The sequence below is a fragment of the Eulemur rufifrons genome, chromosome 13 (genome assembly GCF_041146395.1).
Source record: "Eulemur rufifrons isolate Redbay chromosome 13, OSU_ERuf_1, whole genome shotgun sequence".
NCBI lineage: Eukaryota > Metazoa > Chordata > Mammalia > Primates > Lemuridae > Eulemur > Eulemur rufifrons.
The window spans coordinates 3,655,356-3,675,203 of NC_090995.1; the positions used below are offsets into that span (position 1 = coordinate 3,655,356).

At 40.9% G+C, this 19,848-nt stretch overlaps 1 protein-coding gene across 1 annotated transcript in view; it reads right to left on the reverse strand.

The window, feature by feature from the left end:
• Window positions 1-19,848, reverse strand: part of METAP1 (methionyl aminopeptidase 1) — a 43,892-nt gene that overhangs the window by 2,505 nt on the left and 21,539 nt on the right. The window contains exons 5-10 of the mRNA XM_069485330.1: window positions 19,575-19,666; window positions 18,471-18,554; window positions 16,184-16,322; window positions 13,865-13,996; window positions 10,264-10,407; window positions 386-451 (exon numbers count right to left, since the gene is read on the reverse strand). Of these exons, the coding sequence (XP_069341431.1) occupies window positions 386-451; window positions 10,264-10,407; window positions 13,865-13,996; window positions 16,184-16,322; window positions 18,471-18,554; window positions 19,575-19,666 (657 nt within the window). The remainder of the gene's footprint in view (window positions 1-385; window positions 452-10,263; window positions 10,408-13,864; window positions 13,997-16,183; window positions 16,323-18,470; window positions 18,555-19,574; window positions 19,667-19,848) is intronic.

Genomic DNA, 19,848 nt, shown 5'->3' on the forward strand with positions numbered 1-19,848 from the left:
GGTGACTTTGCTCCTCTGCATAATGGGAGCAACACGTAACTCGGCAACGGTAAGAACCAAATCATCTAACTGTGTCTGCCTCAAAGCCGGTGGCTCAATGAATGCTTTTTCCCTCCTCTCCCCCGCCCCCCCCCCCCGTCAAGCAGGAACCTCGACGCAGGCTTGATGCGGCTCCTAGTTATTACAACGCGCCCTGGCAGGATCTTCATGACCTTCTTGCCAACCCTTGAAATTTTCAGTTCTCTGCATGACAGAGCATCAAGTTCGAGAAGGAACAGGGAGTGGGAAAGAAGCGAAAGAGCAGGCAGAACAGATCACTGATCTGATGAATAACCTAAAATAAGTAAAATCCCATTAAAGAATATGACGGCGTCTTTTTTCTCACCTTCACAAATCATTGGCTCAATTGTGAATACATGGCCCGACTTCATCACTCCAACTGCTTTATTTTCTGAAATTAAAGAAAAAAGTCTCAAAAGATAGCAAACCAATAGTGTCTTGTTGAATAGCCAACTAGAGAGAGTACGCAACTTACATTCCCATCAGTGATTCTTAAACTAATTACCTCCTCTTCTCCGGATTCCATTAAAGTATATCATTCAACAAACATGTATCACCCTGGCAAACCACCCACTTCGGGGCACATATCGTTCTAGGCGCATTTCATTCCGCTTATGTTTTCTCTAGGAAAATCCATATATTCGTAGGCTGGATTTGGGATATGATTGCCACTTCTATGAAGGGAAAAGTGTCACCGTTTATGTTACTGCAGGATCAGAACTGCAGTCCCAGAACCAAGCAAAGTTCCATTATTCATCCAGGCGTAGAAGCTTAGAGGAGAACAAATGTTTCAGATTATGCTGGAAGACCCCTACCCCTTTGGGGGGTTGTGTATTTTTGTGTGTAGGGGCCCAGTCCGTAGAAATGACTACGTGATTTTCATAACATTTTATTAGTTGTCTTCTTTTTCTCATCTTCAAAAGAAAGCAAACCTAGTTTTGACACTAACCTACTTTTTTTAAATGCTGGAGACTATTCGTTTTTATTTGAAAAAAAAAAATTCCATTTCTCCTTCCAAATAATTTTAGCTCTTTTTGTCCAGCTTTGTTAATGAGAGTATTTTTCAGAACCAACATGAGAAACACAATTATGCATTAAAGTATCCAGACTTGCCATTGTCCCAAAAATGGCCCTAATTTTTTATAAATAGGGATGGGACTTTTTAGGCAATTTCAGACAAAAATGGAGAACCAGTTTAAACTTCAAATTGAAAAACAAGAATCAATACAGGTATCAGCTAAATGAACGCCTGCGCTGCTCAGCCTGACCACCAGATGGCAGATGCACCAGCCTTTCTGGGTTCCTGTGCGACGCTGCCGCGATTCCACCTTCACTAACGAATGGCCAATGTGTCCACCGAGGCTGAATCTACCAAACTCCACTCAGTCTAGCTTTGGTCTAATCTCACTACATGCTTCTATCCCTGCGTATCTTCACTGGTGAACAGGTATCATGCTACTCTCCACTGTCTCAGGTGTTGCCAAAATACACTTACTGAGGGTTTCAGATCTGGAGTTTCTAAACAGTTATAAAATCTTAAGGACAAAAAATTTTTGACTCTTCATTTCTGATCTCACGAACTTTCTTTCAAACTGACATGCAATTTAATACACAAATTGGGAGATGGGATAAATATCAAGAGAGTGTGGTGTCACAGAAAGAAACAAGGACAAGGGAATCTAGAAGTGTGCTGTCCACGCGTAGCTATCAAGCACTTGAATACGCGGCTCGTCAGACTGAGATGGTCCATTAGTGCAAACACACTCTGATTCCGAAAACTAAAACAGCATGTAATATATATCTCAGTAATTTTTACGTGGATTAAATTTTCAAATGCTAATATTCTGAATGCACTGCGTTAAATACACCATTAAAATAAATTTCAGCTATTCTTTACCTTTTTAATACAGCTATTAGAAAATCTTAAATTATACATGTGCCTCATAAAATAGTTCAACTGGACAGCACTGACACACACAGTCTAAGTCCCACGACTGTCCCGCCACTGAGTCATTATTATTACAGGAAAGTTACAACTCCTACTCACTTAGACTATTAAGTGTATTCTCAATGTATCTCACTCAACAATAACAGACCTTATCTGAGGGACTATACTATTGCAGACACCATGCTGGGTACTTTTTAAAAAATTTGTACCTGCTCTACTGTCCAGCTCTTGTGATTACCATAGTATACAGGCGTATCTCGTTTTGCTGTGCTTCACAGATACTGCATGGCTGTTCTTCTAAACGAAGAAAAGGTCTGTGGCAACCCTGCTCTGAGCGAGTCTGTTGGTGAACAGCATGTGCTCACTCCACGTCTCTGTGTCATACTTTGGTAAGTCCACAATATTTCAAACTTCATTACTACTGTATCTGTTACGGTGATGTGTGATCAGCAGGCTCTGATGTGACTGTGGTACCTGGGGGGGGACGGGGGAGGGGGGCAACTCGAACCACGCCCGTGAGAGGCAAACTCAGTGGATGAACGTTTTGTGTTCCGACGACTCCACCATCAGCCTGCCTCCCTCTCCTTGGGCCTCCCTGTTCCCTGGGACACAACAATATTGAAATTAGGCCAGCTGATAACCCCACAATGGCCTCTAAGTGTTCAAGTGAAGTGAAGAGTTACATATCTCTCACGTTAAATCAAAAGCTAGAAATGATTTGGCTTAGAGAGAAAGGAATGTCAAAAGCTGAGAGAGGCCAAAAGCTAGCCCTCTCGTGTCAGTGAGCCATGTTGTGAATGCAAAGGAAAAGTTCTTGATGGAAATTAAAAGTGACACCTTCAGTAAACACATGAATGATAAAAAAGTGAAACCGCCTTACTGCTGAGATGGAGAAAGTTACAGTGCTCTGGATAGATCAGACCAGCCACAACATTCCCTTGACCAAAACCTAATCCAGATAGAGCCCTAAATCTCTCAATTCTATGAAGGCTGAGAGAGGCGAGGGAGCTACAGAAGAAAAGTTTGAAGTGAGCAAAGGTTGGTTCACGAGGTTCAAGGGAAGAAGCCGTCTCCGTAACATAAAAGTGAAAGATGAAGCAGCAAGTGCTGATGCAGAAACTGTAGCAAATGACCCAGGAGACCTAGCTAAGCTAAAATAACTGATAAAGGTGGCTCACTAAATAATGGATTCGGATTGTGGATAAAACAGCCCTCTATTGGAAGAAGATACCCTCTAGGACTTCCACAGCTAGGGAGAGGTCAATGCCTGGCTTCAAAGCTTCAAAGGACAGGATGACTTTAGTTAGAGACTAGTGCAGCTGGTGACTCTTAAGTTGAAGCCAATGCTCATTTGTCATTCCAAAAATCCTAGGGCCCTTAAGAATTACGCTAAATCTATTCTGCCCATGCTCTAGAAGTGGAACAACAAAGCCGAGATGACAGCACGTCTACTCACAGTATGGTTTACCAAGTATTCTAAGCTGACTGTTGAGACCTACTGCTCAGGAAAAAAGTCTCCTTTCAAAATATTACTACTAACTGGCAATGCAGCTGGTCAGCCAAGAGCTCTAACGGAGATGTACAAGGAGCTGAATGCTGCCTACAACACAACATCCATTTTGTAGCCCAGGCATGGGTCAAGAAGTAATTTCTACTTTCAAGTCTTATTATTTCAGAAATACATTTTGCAAGGCCATAGCTGCCATAGAGAGTGAGGCCTCCGATGGATCTGGACAAAGGAAATTGAAAACTTTCTGGAAAGGATTCACTATTCTAGATGCCATTAAAAACATCTGTAATTCATGGAAGGAGGTCAAAATATCAACATGAACAGGAGTTTGGAAGTTGATTCCAACCCTCATGTTTGACTTTAAGGGATTCAAGACTTTAGTGGATGAAGTAACTGCAGATGTGGTGGAAACAGCTAGAGAACCAGAACTGGAAGCAGAGCCTGAAGATGTTACTGAGTAACCGCCAGCTCATGATAAAATGGGAACGGAGGAGGAGCTGCTTCTTATGGATGAGCAAAGGCAGTGGTTTACTGAGACGGAATCTACTGATGAAACGCTGGGAACACTGCTGAAATGACAATAAAAGATTTAGAATATTACATAAACCTACCTGATAAAGTAGCTGCAGGGTGTAAGAAGATTGATTCCAATTATTAATATGAAAGAAGCTCTACTGTGGCTGAAATGCTATCAAATAGCATCACATGCCACACAGAAATCTTCTATGGAAGAGTCAATTGATGTGACAAACTTCACCGTTGTCTTATTTTAGGAAAGTGCCACAGCCACCTCAACTTACGGCAGCCACCAACATCTAAGCAAGATCCTCCACCAGCGAAAAGATCACCATGTGTTAGTCATTTGATAGATGATCGTTAGCATTTTTTAGCAATGAAGTATTTTTTATCTAAATAAAATTATTTCATTTAAGGTATGTACCTTTTTTTAGACAATGTTACTGCACACTTAACAGACTACAGTATAGGGTACTCATAACTTTTATATGCACCGGGAAACAAAAAAATCATGAGACTCACTTTATTGCAGTATTTCCTGTAATTTACCGCAATGGTCTGGAACCGAACACGTAATATCTCCAAGGTACATTCTAAATGGGGCTGCCACCGTCATTACTTCCCAACCATTAATGACATAAATAAAGCAGCAGACACACTCATACCTAACGAGGACTTCCCTTACATAGACGGGGTAGGGGAAAGTTACACAACAATTTCCTGGTTCCTCCCTCATTTGGGTTAGGAATATAGAGTTACAAACCAAAGAACAGATTATTTACATTTCAAAAGGTGTCTCTGCCATACAAAAAATCCCTCAGCTGTTTCTTTCAACACTTCCCTAAAGTGATCACAGCATATTTTGACTTCTATAAACCAGATTTACACTTGACTCTTCACAAACATATCAAATATATAAAATGAAGGATACCTGGCCCTTGCTTCTTTTTTCAGAATTGTTTCTGGCATCGAATTAAATGCTTTAATAGGAATCTCAGGCGACAGCTCTTGTACGTGAGTGGCACAGTGTTTTGCTAACGCCACCACCACTGCCCGTATCCCTTTCTACCATAAATGCCACCGTCTTCAGTCTCTCCTTCTCTCTCTCTCCCTCTCTCTCATCCATCTCTAAACACAAGTTTTGTTGCCTTGCAAGGGGACTCTTTCCATTCCCTCCCCTGAGCTCTTACGCAAACACTCAGACACACACCACTGTAAGCAGAACAGCTACTTCCATTCTTTGAAAGGGAACATTCAGGTGATTGCAGGGGCTTAACAAGGAAGGAATGAAGAGTTACCTGTTTCTGTTACGAGCTTTTATTTCAAGCATGAGTCACAGCTTAAGTATCAGGTTGGTGCAAAAGTAATTGCAGTTTTAGCATTGTTGAAATTTGCTGTTTCATACTGGAATACATTCTTAAATGTGGTCATGTTATACATCATTTTAATGCGTATTTCTTGCTTTATGTTTTTTTGCTAATGACTTATTACTTGGGGTTATTTAATTTAGACTATGGAAATGATGCTAGACAAACAGCAAATTCAAGCGATTTTTTTTTTTTTCTTTTCTTTTTTAAAATTTCAGAATATTACAGGGGTACAAACATTTTGGTTACATATATTGCCTATGCATGGGCCAAGCCAGAACTACAAACATGCCCATCCCCCAGAAAGTGTGCTCCGCACCCATTAGTTGTGAATTTATCCAACCCTTCCACCCCACTCCCACCTGCCCGGCACCCAACAAATGCTACTTCCATGTGAGCACCTAAGTGTTGACCAGTTGGTACCAATTTGATGGTGAGTGTATGCGGTGCTTGGGTTTCCATTCTTCTTATACTTCACTTAGAAGAATGGGCTCCAGCTCCATCCAGGACAATGTAAGAGGGGCTAGTTCACCATTCTTTTTATGGTCAAGTAGAACTCCACGGTATACATATACCACATTTTAGTAATCCACTCATGTACTGATGGGCATTTGGGTTGTTCACACATCTTTGCAATTGTGAACTGTGCTGCCATAAACATTGAGTGCAGATGTCTTTACTACAAAATGACTTTTTTCCCCTTTGGGTAGATGCTTAATAGTGTGATTGCTGGATCAAGTGGTATTTCTATTTTTAGTTCTTTGAGGTATCTCCAAATGACTTTCCACAGACGTTGTACTAATCTGCAGTCCCACCAGCAGTGTGTGAGTGTTCCTATCTCTCCACATCCACGCCTACATTTGTTGGCTTGGAACTTTTTAATAAAAGCCATTCTCACTGGAGATAAGTGATATCTCATTGTGATTTTGATTTGCACTTCCCTGATGATTGGAGATGTTGAGCACTTTTCTATACATTTGCTGGCCATTATTCTGTCTTTTGCAAAGTTTCTGTTCATGTCCTTTAACCACTTTTTAATGGGGTTGTTGGGATTTTTTCTTGTTAATTTTCTTAAGTTCTATATAGATTCTGGTTATCAGCCCTTTATCAGATGTGTAGCATGCAAATATTTTCTCCCATTCAGTAGGTGGTCTATTCACTCTAATGATAGTTTTCGTGGCTGTGCAGAAGCTTTTTAATTTGATCAGGTCCCATTTATTCATTTTTGTTGCTGCTGTGATTGCTTTGGGGGTTTTTGTCATAAATTCTTTGCCTAGACTGATGCCTGAAAGAGTTTTTCCAACATTTTCTTCCAGAATTCTTAAGGTTTCCCATCTTAGGTTTAAGTCCGTTATCCATTGAGAGTTGATTTTTGTGAGAGCTGAGAAGTGGGGATCCAGCTGCAATCTTCTGCAGGTGGCTGTCCAACTTTCCCAGCACCATTTATTGAATAGAGATTCTTTTCCCCAGTGTATGTTTTTGTCTGCTTATTGTCAGTGTACATTTGTCCCCGTTATCTCTAAAACTGATCACATCTTAGGCCACAAAACAGATCTTAGCAAATTTTAAAAAACAGAAATTATACCATGTATCTTCTCAGACCACAGTGGAATAAAATTAGAGATCGATTCCAACAGAAACACTCACCTCTACACAAAGTCATGAAAATTAAACAATCTATTGCTGCATGACTATTGGGTAGAGGAGGAGATCCAGATGGAAATCAAAAGATTCTTCCAACTAAACGATAATGGGGACACAAGTTACCGAGCGATTTTCTCATTCGGGTCGTAAAGCAGCGCAGACAACTCGCAACATCAACACGCGTCTAGCCCAGGAACAGCTAACGGACGTGCATGCGGTGGGGGTTCAAGTGGTTTCGCAAAGGGCACAAGAGCCTGGAAGACGAGCAGCACAGTGGCCGTCGGAAGCTGACAACGAGCAGTCACGGAAGCTGATCCTCTTACAACCACACGAGAAGTTGCTGAAGACTCAGCATCGACCCTTCTGTGGCCACGGGGCATTTGAAGCAAATTGGAAAGGTGAAAAACCTTGGTAAGTGGGTGCCTCATGAGCTGGCCGATAATCAAAAAAAATCATCATTTTGAAGCGTCATCTTCTCTTATTGTACGCAAAAACGAACCATTCCTCGATGGGATTGTGACAGGTGACGAAAAGTGGATTTTATACGGCAACCTGCGATGACCAGCTCAGTGGCTGGACCAAGCAGCAGCTCCACAGCACTTCCCAAAGCCAAGCTTGCACCAAAGAAAGGTCCTGGTCACTGTTCGGTGGTCTGGCTGCGGGTCTGATCCACTGCAGCTTTCTGAATCCCAGTGAAACCATCGCATCTGAGAAGTACGCTCAGCAAATCGATGAGATACGCTGAAAACGCAACGCCTGCAGCCGGCGTTGGTCAACAGAAAGGGCCGATTCTTCTCCGCAACAACGCCCTACGGCAGGCCTGACCACACGGCGCACAACCAGCACAACCAACACTTCAGCAGGTGAACGAACTGGGCTGCAAAGCTTTGCCTCATCCGCCACGTTCACCTGACCTCTCGCCAACACTTCCTCAAGCATCTCGACAACTTTGTGCAGCAAAAATGCTTCCACAACCAACAGGACGCAGAAAATGCTTTCCAAGACTTCTTCAAATCCCAAAGCACAGATTTTTAGGCTACAGAAATAAACTTATTTCTCGTTGGCAAAAATGTGTTGATTGTAATGGTTCCTATTTTGATTAATAAAGACGTGTTTGAGCCTAGTTGTAATTTAAAATTCACGGTCTGAAACCGCAATTACTTTTGCACCAAACTTAATAAAAAGAATTATGTGATTCACTAGTAAATGTTTATTGACAGACATCAGATGCTGTGCTCTGAACTGCTCCAGCTTCTCCCACTGAGGATTCTGATTTCACCTTCTCTTCACAACAATGCACATCTAGAATTTGACCACCTCACACCTGAACTGCACAGCAGTAACTGTCCATCAGGCTATCTGGAATAGCTCCCACCTGTAACACACCCGCGATACCACGGCCAAATTAGTCTTCCCAAAATACCAGCTTCACCAAGCCACTCTTCTGCCCAAAAATGTCTCTCAAGATTCCTCCAGATGAAGTCAATTTCCTGAGCCTGGCACTCGCCGCACAGGCCCTGCCTACTGCTAGTCCTTAACACACAACACTCAGCCAAGCTGATCCTGTCTCCGCTCATGTCAACCTGAAGCACCTATTCATGTTCCACTGCACCTGGAATGCCTTTGCTCATCCCCTCCACCAACCAAAACCTCAGCCACTCTGTAGTTCTCCCACAGGACCCAGCGCCAAGCTTCTTCAGTCCTTACTCACACGCTTCAAGCAGAGGAGAAAAGACTGACTCCAGACAGCCAGCCAGAGTCCAGGTACCAATGCTAGCTCCAGCATGCAATCACTAGTTTGGGGACCTCGAGCAAATAAAGCACCTCTCTAAGCACAGAATTGTTTTTAAGAATAGGGCTAAGACATTATCCATGAAGTTGTGATGATCCAATGAGATAGTGCATATAATCACTGTCATTCTGAAGTCAGTATTAAAAGCTTTTCATGGGCCGGGCGCGGTGGCTCACGCCTGTAATCCTAGCACTCTGGGAGGCCGAGGTGGGCGGATCGTTTGAGCTCAGGAGTTCGAGACCAGCCTGAGCAAGAGTGAGACCCCATCTCTACTAAAAATAGAAAGAAATTATATGCACAGCTAAAAATATATATAGAAAAAATTAGCCGGGCATGGTGGTGCATGCCTGTAGTCCCAGCTACTCGGGAGGCTGAGACAGGAGGATCGCTTGAGCTCAGGAGTTTGAGGTTGCTGTGAGCTAGGCTAACGCCACGGCACTCACTCTAGCCTGGGCAATAGAGTGAGACTCTGTCTCAAAAAAAAAAAAAAAAAAAAAAAAAGCTTTTCATGTACTGTTTTCAGGCAGAGTTGAAAGTGCTTTCCATGTATTATCTCACTTAATCCTCATACCCATTCTAAGGTAGGTACCATTGCCTACTATTGTACATGAGAACACTACAGCACAAGGAAATACATGAAGTGTTTACCTAGCAGTGGTTCAATATATAGGCTAATTTCCTTCCTCAGTCACCTATCGTGACAGCTTTCATTTCTGGCACTAATTAACAGACTCACTCCTGCACGTGTCTTACGTCTCCAGAGAAACGGTTTCTGGAAGACACTATCTTTTCTTTGTTATTCGATCATATAGCACTCAACTTGAGGAAAGGTACTTTGTTTGTCCCCCTCTATATATACCAACAAATAGTACAGTATCTGACATACGTTAAGGACTCAAACCAAGCAAGATGAACTTATTTCGCCTAAGGGATCTGCAGTTACGGCTGGACCTGTGGCAGACGGTCGGCTGTTCACCGAATTCAGTCCGGAGCACTCAGCTACGTCACGTTTCCCGACAGCCATGTGACTGGACTCCTGCCAGCAGGCAGTAACTGAGTGACTTACACCGACTCCAGGCTGACCCATTCAAACCTCCCTGGCACACCCCTTCGAGCTTCCACCCCTGCTGCCCCCACGATCTTAAGGGCAACTCCCAAGGTGACCCTGAAAGCCATGGGCTGACGATGACGGAGCCTAGGATTCAGGATAACTGCCCTGCCCCCACAGCGACCAAACAGGCCCGCTTTGGACTATTGTGTGAGCAAGACATGCACATGAATTGTGTTTGAGTAAATAAATGTACATTTTGGGGGTCTGTTACAGCTAACAGATTAATGAAGAGAAATTATTAGTCCTATTGAATGCATGAATAAATATTTGCTAAACAAACAATCAGCGCAGGCCAAAGCTGTGGGCAATACTCACTGGCATAGTGGGGCACGTTGGGGGCCGTGTGAAAGAGCTTGTGGATTCCATGCCCACAGTAGCTCCGAACCACCGAAAACCCGTTCGCTTGGGCGTGTTTCTGAATGATGTTTCCCAACTCTCTGTAGCGAACACCAGGCTTCACTGAAATGAGAAGGGAAGATTCATGACAAAGAGTAATGACAACTAACATTTACTAAGCAATTGCCACCTATGCGCCAAGATCCTTTCTAAACGCTTTATGTGCCTCTGGGCCCAAACTTGTAGACAAGGAGACCAAGGCACACAGAGGCCCTGCAGCCAGCAAACGGCAAAGCTCTGACTGAGACCAGGAACACCTGCAGTTCTTCCTTCCATGCCAGAAAAAGAAGACCCTTCACAGTATTAATGGGTTGGGGACAGGCGACTTTTGCTTTCTTTTACAATAAAGAACAAACAATAGAATGGAAAATATACTTTTCTTCTCATCCTTCCCTAAGGTCAAGTGTTCTATTCTATTCTATGAAAGTAAAAGGAGACAAGAAACTGCACCAGGAAAAAAAGGAATGTCCAAAAAGCAACGTGGTTTGTCCCACGTTTCAGTCTGGTCAACTTCTTAAACAATTATTTCCCCTGGCCTCCTTTATCCCCACAAAATGGTTCTCAAACTACGCAGAAGATCCTAGAGGTACGGTACGGAAAGGTGCTTCTCACTATGTACTTCCTGCCCTACTTCATTTTCATGACTGTTACTACCATTTCAATAAAAACCAAACAAAAGTGGTTCTCACCGCTGTTCAGGCTCTCCCTGCACTAAGGGCCTAGGAGCTGGGCACTGCCAGACTCCTGGGGAATCCAGCCATGGTTCCTGGGGCCTAGAACGCTCCACAGTCTCCTACTCTGCCTATCTGATTTCCACACTGAGGTTCAGGTACAACAGATCTTCCCCTTCCACTTCTCAGTAAATAGCTCAAGCAATCATTTTAATTAACATTTTTACTTGCTCTGAACTCTATGCCCCAGCTTGATTTGGGGAAGGAGAAGGGGTTTTCCGATTTGAGGAACATGCTGACTTTTATGATTTCCTTTCATTCCTATCCAGACCTTCCTATCAGCCTGGGGCAGGAGGACAACAAAATTTTAATCCATGTTGCATGAGGAGGGTGACAGGGAAGAGTCTTCCCTTAATTCTCAAACTAGGGGCAATTCTGGCCCCAAGGCTACTATCTGGAGACGTTTTGGTTGTCACACAGGGAGGTGGGGGGGGGGGAGGGGTGTAACTGGCATCCAGTCATTAGCGACCAGGGATGCAGCCAAGAATCTCACAACGCACAGGACAGGCCCCTGCAACAAAAAACTATCAGACCCAAAATGCATTAAGTGCACAGATTAAGAAACTCTACTCAGGCCAGGCGTGGTGGCTCACGCCTGTAATCCTAGCACTCTGGGAGGCCGAGGCGGGTGGATCGTTTGAGCTCAGGAGTTCAAGACCAGCCTGAGCAAGTGCGAGACCCCGTCTCTACTAAAAATAGAAAGAAATTATATGGACAGCTAAAAATATATAGAGGAAAAAATTAGCCAGGCATGGTGGCACGTGCCTGTAGTCCCAGCTACTTGGGAGGCTGAGGCAGGAGGATGGCTTGAGCCCAGGAGTTTGAGGTTGCTGTGCGCTAGGCTGACACCACGGCACTCACTCTAGCCCGGGCAACAGAGCGAGACTCTGTCTCAAAAAAAAAAAAAAAAGAAACTCTACTCTAGAAGGTTAATTTCAACAACTTTTCCAACTCTCTAGTGTTCTACACCAGGGTTAGCAAATGAGTGGAAAATAGGGGGCAAAGATGACACATACAAAGGTATTAATAGCACTTTCCAGAGATCAAGCAACTTTGATTCTTTCCTGGCTACTGTTACGAAGATGCTACTTTCTGGTAGTTTCTTGGCAAGTTCTAGTCATGTGTCTTTGTAAAACAACATTCCAGCTGTCTGCTTGTTTCAATCCAAAGGAAGAAGGATATAAACATTGGACGTATTACCTGGGGGGAAAATCCTACAACTTATTTAAAACTAAAGTTTTCACAAAGGAGAAACTAGGCCGGGCGCGGTGGCTCACGCCTGTGATCCTAGCACTCTGGGAGGCCGAGGCGGGTGGATCGCTCAAGGTCAGGAGTTCGAGACCAGCCTGAGCAAGAGCGAGACCCCGTCTCTACTAAAAATAGAAAGAAATTATATGGACAACTAAAAATATATATATAGAAAAATTAGCCGGGCATGGTGGTGCATGCCTGTAGTCCCAGCTACTCAGGAGGCTGAGACAGGAGGATTGCTTGAGCTCAGGAGTTTGAGGTTGCTGTGAGCTAGGCTGACGCCACAGCACTCACTCTAGCCTGGGCAACAAAGTGAGACTCTGTCTCAAAAAAAAAAAAAACAAATGAGAAACTAAACACATTTTTTTTTATTTTCACTCCTCCATCTTGATTAAATAAAAACTTTATCTCCCATGCATGTTAAAGCATGAACTAAAAACAATAAAAATAATGGATCAATGTTATTAGAGATAATTACATGTTTGTCTAAAAACTCTGTCCCGCTCAATATTCTGTTGATGGCGTATCAGGGTTTCTGGAGGGGATGGGAGGATGCAGATAATACACTGAATAATAAAGTGCAAATGGTAAGGACTTAACTGGCAAGCCATCTGCCTTTTTATTAATAGTCTGTTAACAACTCCAAAAAGCCGTTGTTAACAGCTTTCCTTTCCTTCTCTCATCCCCACAAGATACTGATTTTTTAAAAAGCCTGGACAAGTTGTTTGTATGGACAGACAGCCTGAGAAAAATCCTACAGAAATACTCATACCTCTACCCAGCACTAAAATAGCAAGAAATCTGGAAATCACCAAAATCCAGTAGGGAAACAGGTAGAGAAATTTTGATACTATGGAAATAATACATATCCATTAAAAGAATGAGATAGATCTATGTATGTAGGTACATATGCTAATTTGGAAAGATCTCTAAGATATTAGTTGGCAAAATACCAAATTACAGAATATGACAATTTCATTTAACTTAATTAAACACATACGCGTGCGTGTGTGTGTGTGTGTGCGAGCGTGTGTGTGTGTGCGTGTGTGTATACATTAATGCACAGGATATAGAAAAAACCTAAATGCTAACAGTGGATACCTCTAGATGGAAGAGAAAGATATGAAAAGCAAGAGGAGGGGTGTAAAGGAGAATCACTCACTTTTCTCTCATAATCTTGTTTTTTTTATAAGGAGAACATGATTATTTACATAGTTGAAAGAATTAAAAAGTAGAGTAAAAACTGAACTGAAAAACCATCTGCATGTTCCTCCTCATTTATCAGGCAAAGAAAGGAAGACAAATCACAAATCGAAGAGACGAAGGACGACACGCAATCATCTGGTCCACCACCATCAAGAGAGTCTCAGATCCCGCTTGAATCCATTACCGCTAAAACCCAGAGCTAACTCGGGCAGAGCAGAGGCGAGGCCGGTGGGTACAAGACACACACCACTGCGGCGCTGTGTCGTCCGTGGCCCGTCAGCGCACAGCCGTGCCACCGGGCGCTGCCACGGGCGCCCAGCCCGGACGCTGACCTGCGTCGATGGCTTGCATCAGGCACTCGTACGTGGTCTGCACGAGCTTCCGGGCTCCCTCGTCCACGTCGCCAACAAAGAACGTCTCGTTCAGGTCTCCGTGATAACCGTTGCGATAGAGAGTGATGTCCACTGCAAGAGAAACGTGCCAATATACAGACCACTCTTATTTTCATTGCAAAATAGAATCCAGTTTTTCCAACATGACAGCACCAAGCAGCTTCATGAAAAAGGTGCATTCTCTAACCAGACACCGACGGATACAGAGTAAGTGCCCGACAGAAACTCCCTGAGCGCAATGCCCGAGTTTAGTATCACTCGCTGTGGAGAGCAGGAACGCGGCCACGCAGCACAGGCCAGACGGTGGGTGTTTATACTCTTACAGTAACTAGATAATTTGCAGCAGAAAAATATATGCAGGATACAATCATCCAAGGTAAATAACACAAGTCAGTAACATTAAATTGAGGACCCTGCTACATGTTGACATTAAATACAAAATACTATTTTCACTCATCTCTAATGAGCTTCTTCCTCCTCCTAGGAAATCATAGAAAAACTTACACAGTTCTATAACTGTATTTTAAAAACTCATTTACCATTCAACTTTATTTGTGAATATTCATCTCTCTCTTTGTCCCAATGTTTAGGAATACGTTACTACTATACCAGTGTAATACTCTAAATGTGTATCTAAAGAGCACATTAAAAGAGTATTTTTAAGCCACGAATTTCAAGCACCCCACAAAATTGAAGTATAGGTGTTTTGGATGTAGCACAACACATATATTCCTTAAAAACCTGAGACATTGTACATGTAGTAAAAATAACAGGGTTTATATGAAAAACAGGATTGGTCTCAAAACCTATGGAACTTAGGCTGGGCGCGGTGGCTCATGCCTGTAATCCTAGCACTTTGGGAGGCCGAGGCGGGTGGATCATTCAAGGTCAGGAGTTCGAGACCAACCTGAGCAAGAGCGAGCCCCTGTCTCTACTAAAAATAGAAAGAAATTATCTGGCCAACTAAAATATATATAGAAAAAAATTAGCCGGGCATGGTGGCGCATGCCTGTAGTCCCAGCTACTCGGGAGGCTGAGGCAGGAGGATCGCTTGAGCCCAGGAGTTTGAGGTTGCTGTGAGCTAGGCTGATGCCACGCACTCTAGCCCGGGCAACAAAGCAAGACTCTGTCTCAAAAAAAAAAAAAAAAAAAAAACACCTATGGAACTTTATAAACAGATACCCTAACTAAAGCAGTAACAATTCTAATAAAGATAGTTTCACAGTTAAATCTCCACTATCATTCACAGCCGGCATCACAACTGGTCAATTCTCTGCAGCCTTATGTACGGCCTGTAAGATATCTGATTGCTAAGGAGACTAATTTTATCAATATTGAAAACACTCCCTGGGGAAGCTTCTCCATCAGTATTGTTTTTAATCACAAGGGCAATGTCTCTGCAGCTTCTCCCCCGACACTTGCAGCCTCCCGAGCCAGCTTAACATAGGGATCTTTAGAGCCACTTCCACTCAAAAAAGGCACTTCTGCAGGATTTTCAGCTTTTTTCTTAAGGTCTTTCTATATTATTAAGGGTTTCCCCTTGTGTGTAAAAAAGCCTGCCCTGGGCCGGGCGTGGTGGCTCACGCCTGTAATCCTAGCACTCTGGGAGGCCGAGGTGGGCGGATCGTTTGAGCTCAGGAGTTCGAGACCAGCCTGAGCAAGAGCGAGACCCCCATCTCTACTAAAAATAGAAAGAAATTATATGGACAGCTAAAAATATATATACAAAAAATTAGCCAGGCCTGGTGGCGCATGCCTGTAGTCCCAGCTACTCGGGAGGCTGAGACAGGAGGATTGCTTGAGCTCAGGAGTTTGAGGTTGCTGTGAGCTAGGCTGACGCCACGGCACTCACTCTAGCCTGGGCAACAGAGTGAGACTCTGTCTCAAAAAAAAAAAAAAAACCCTGCCCTGATCTCCTCAAAACCATTAGTGGACTTAAAAAAAAAAAAAAACCCACACTAGACTCAACAACACTTCCACATTGCATTGACATCTTCCCCCTAGTTACCAACCACATACGAGATACGCATTACAGAAACACAAGCTGTACCACACACATCATACGAGAAGTACCTTAAAAACAACGTGCGCAAAACCATAAAGAAAAGGATTCTGTAGATTTTACAGTGATATTGAAATTTAAATAGGAAAAGTCTCAGTGCAGGAAGCAAGTTGAAAAAAACACAAGTCACTAACAGACAACCCAAACTTTGCTGTTTCTTTGCTCATGGTGACAAAAGTCACTTACATATTTCTTACCATTAACAATATCACCTTCTTGCAAGGGCCGTCTGTCTGGAATTCCATGGCAGATGACTTCATTTACCGAGGTACAACAAGACTTTGGGAAATTATAATAATTCAGGGGAGAAGGGTAGCAATTTCTTCCAATGCATGCCTATAATAAATTAAAACCCAGAGAAGATAATTTGAAATGTGCAAAAAGAAAAACTTTATATACAATGAATCAATTGAAAAGTGTGAAAAAAGTTGAACAGATGCTACCATAAAGAACTTATTTAGTATTTTATTTTAGAAACAGTAGCGGACATTACCTTAAACATTATACAACAGGGCTTGTGCCAGTCAGACAGACTGTATGCAAACCATCTAACTGGCAATTTCACAAAGGAAGAGCATTCACATTCAGGTTGAGTATTACTAACCTGAGAATCCAAACTGCTCCAAAATCTGAAGCTTTTGAGCACCAACATGACGCTCAAAGGAAATGTTCATTAGCTCATTTTGGATTTCAAATTTTCAGATTAGGGATGCTCAACAAGTTAAGCCTAATTCAAGTCTTCCAAAATCCAAATAAATCTGAAATCTGAAACACTTCTAGTACCAAACATTTCAGATAAGGGATATTCAACCCGTGTTATAAACATACAAATGTTACTTTAGAATTAACTACTCCTTATGAAAACTACATTATTTGAAGTAAACAGATAATATTTAAAGTAAATATTAACAAACATTTTGATGTAATTATAATTTCTAATAGAGAAACAATCTTATACCCCTAGGACCAAAAAGTGAATACCAGTATAATTAAGAAATGGTAAAGTACTTCCAGAAATACTTTAATCACTACATTCAGTGCAACAAAAATGAAATTCTTAGAGAAAAAATGGTCTGGTTTCCATATTAAGCCTTATTTTACTTGGATGTTCTCACACAGTGGTAATCACAGCATATGGATTTCTGGTTCTATATTGCCACAGTTTTTAGGCTGGTAATTTTGTAATGGTTACATAAAATACCATTTGTGAAATATACCATAATTATACTACTAGCAATTATACTACTAGCATAATTATACTACTATTACTGGAAATCTAAATGAATTTGAAGTTTCCTCAATTAAAAAAAAAAAAAATCCTGCAATTAATAACTACACATCCTGTGGCTTTTCCCTTATTTAGGGAGAAACTTCTATACTTCTTATAGCAGTATAAAGAATAGTTGAGAGCACACAGAATCAGACTGTCTTCATTGAAAATGTCAACTCCATCACTTACAGGTTGTGCAACTTGGGACAATTTAATCTCTCTCTTCCTCAGTTTCCTTATCTACAAAACAGAGATAACAGTACCTCCCCCTAGAGGTAGTTGGAGAGACTAAATGAGTTAATGTAAAAGCACTTAAAAGAGCACCTGGATCCCAGAAAGCACTCAAAATACTATCACTGCAAGCTCCGCATTTTATACTAACATATGGAGCAATATCCCCAAATCAGGATTTATAAAATTCTGAATAAAAAAATTTACAAACATTTCCGTATCTCAACACACATTTTCAAATCCTTACAAGAGGATTGCCCCAATTTACAATACCACCACAGCGCAAAAGATTACCAGTACCGGTTTCATCATCTCCACACAAGTAATGGACATAAACATCTCTAAAAATATTTACTAATTTACTAGGTCTCTATAATTTGCATGGGTTGGATTACCAGAACAAGCCTGGTCCGTTATCCTCGTGTTGTATTAACTAGTTATCACTGTTCTTTTGTGAACACTCTGCTCCTATTGTGCCCTCATCTACTAAAGTCTTACGGTCTCTCTTTGATGGACAGGCAACCTTTATATTTTAAAAAACACGTATCATATTTACTATAAATATTTATCTAGACTATTTATTACCCTGCTGCTGTGGATATGAAAGGGAACATTTGTTTCTACTAATCTAGCTTCAGAAGTCATATTCTTTTATTTCAGAATATTTAATGTATGTAGTGGCATGATTTAATTAAAGCGCTGATAAAATTAGTCGTTTTATAAAAGTTGAAGTGAAACGCTTATGAAATGTGAGCTTTCAGAACCAAATGTTTCAAGCTCACCTCAGACCTTACTATTACAGATACTTAGAGATGGGAATAAGGACTATTGAATGTTTTCCGTAGTTGAAACAAAGCAAAAACTTGAATTCAAGTTAGCTCAACCAGGTTACTTCAGACATTGTTAAGTTTCCTTAATTTTGAAGTCTAAAACATTTAATAATGTGAAAATTTTTTCCCAAAGTAAAAAAGTAAAGTTCTTACTAAGTGTACAGCATGATCTATTTCTTCAGTAGTTACACCTGGTTTAATCATCCCAGCAGCAATATCCAAAACTTCTCTAGCAAGCTGTAAAAAAGGAATACTTAATATATTCAAAAGAAATGAAATACAAACAGAAATGTATGTCTTCTGGACTGTCCTAGATTTTGTGGAAGCTTAGTAAAATGACTCTTCCTTGAATATTTAAAATTTATAATATTTATAAGATATATAAACATACTATATAATATATAAATACATAAGCATATATAAATTTTATATATAAAATTTATAAGCATATATAAATATACAAGCATAAAATATATAAGCATATATAAATTTTATATAATTAGCTAACTAGCAAATAGCTTAATAAGTAAGCTTAACTGATTTCTATATGAAAATGTATATCCTAAGTAATCTAAATAATAATCAATTGTGGACACTGAGTCTTCACACATTTATCTATAATGGGGTAGGGTGGAAGGAAATAAAAGATTAAGTGAATGAATATCCTCAAAGAATCAAAGCAAATAAGCAAAAGGAATATAAAGTTTTCTAGATGATCCAAGAAAATCAGTATCAAATCACTTTTAAAGCACTGCATAAAAATCTTAAAAATCACATCTAAATGAAGAGTATCAATATATCAATTATTTTTCTTTAGAAAAATAGAAATTCGTGAGTTCATCTGTTAAAGCACAACCACTGCTACTATATATCATAGGTACTTCACAACAGGACCTTTAGTGTAACCTCTATAAGCCTTAAACTTTGTCCTATGTTATGACAATTTGTGGAAAAAAAACATACCAAAGTATCATAAAAGCCTGGTTCTTAAAAATAAATACAAGGGGTAAAAGAAAATGATTGTCATCTAAATACAGATTACCTACCAAATTAATTTCCAAATAGGCTATTTAAGTATTAAAGAACTACTGGCTAAAATCATATGCTAACGATAGTTTAATGAAAAATAAGTATGGCTAGTCATACATAGTCTTACAATGTAACATCTGACACCTTTATCAGCGAGCAAATCACTGACTTTGTGTCTAAGTACTACTTGAACACGTACTGCTTCATGGGGAAAAAAAAAGCTCTTACCCTACATACAAGTCTCATCCCTTCTATATCTTCAGATGAGAGTAATTTAATTTGCGAAGTACCTTTAAGAGCCTGTTCAGATTCAGACATTCCTGGAATAGAAAATTGGTAAGTAAAACTAAAATGAATGGAAAGAGTATTTATTAGCATAATTATATCCCTGATGGCATAATAATAGTCAAGTCTCACTGTTTCACACAATGGTATTTCATAATCTAGTAGGATCCAGGTAAGATCATTTTTAAAATATTTTCAACATGAAAAGAAAATGTGC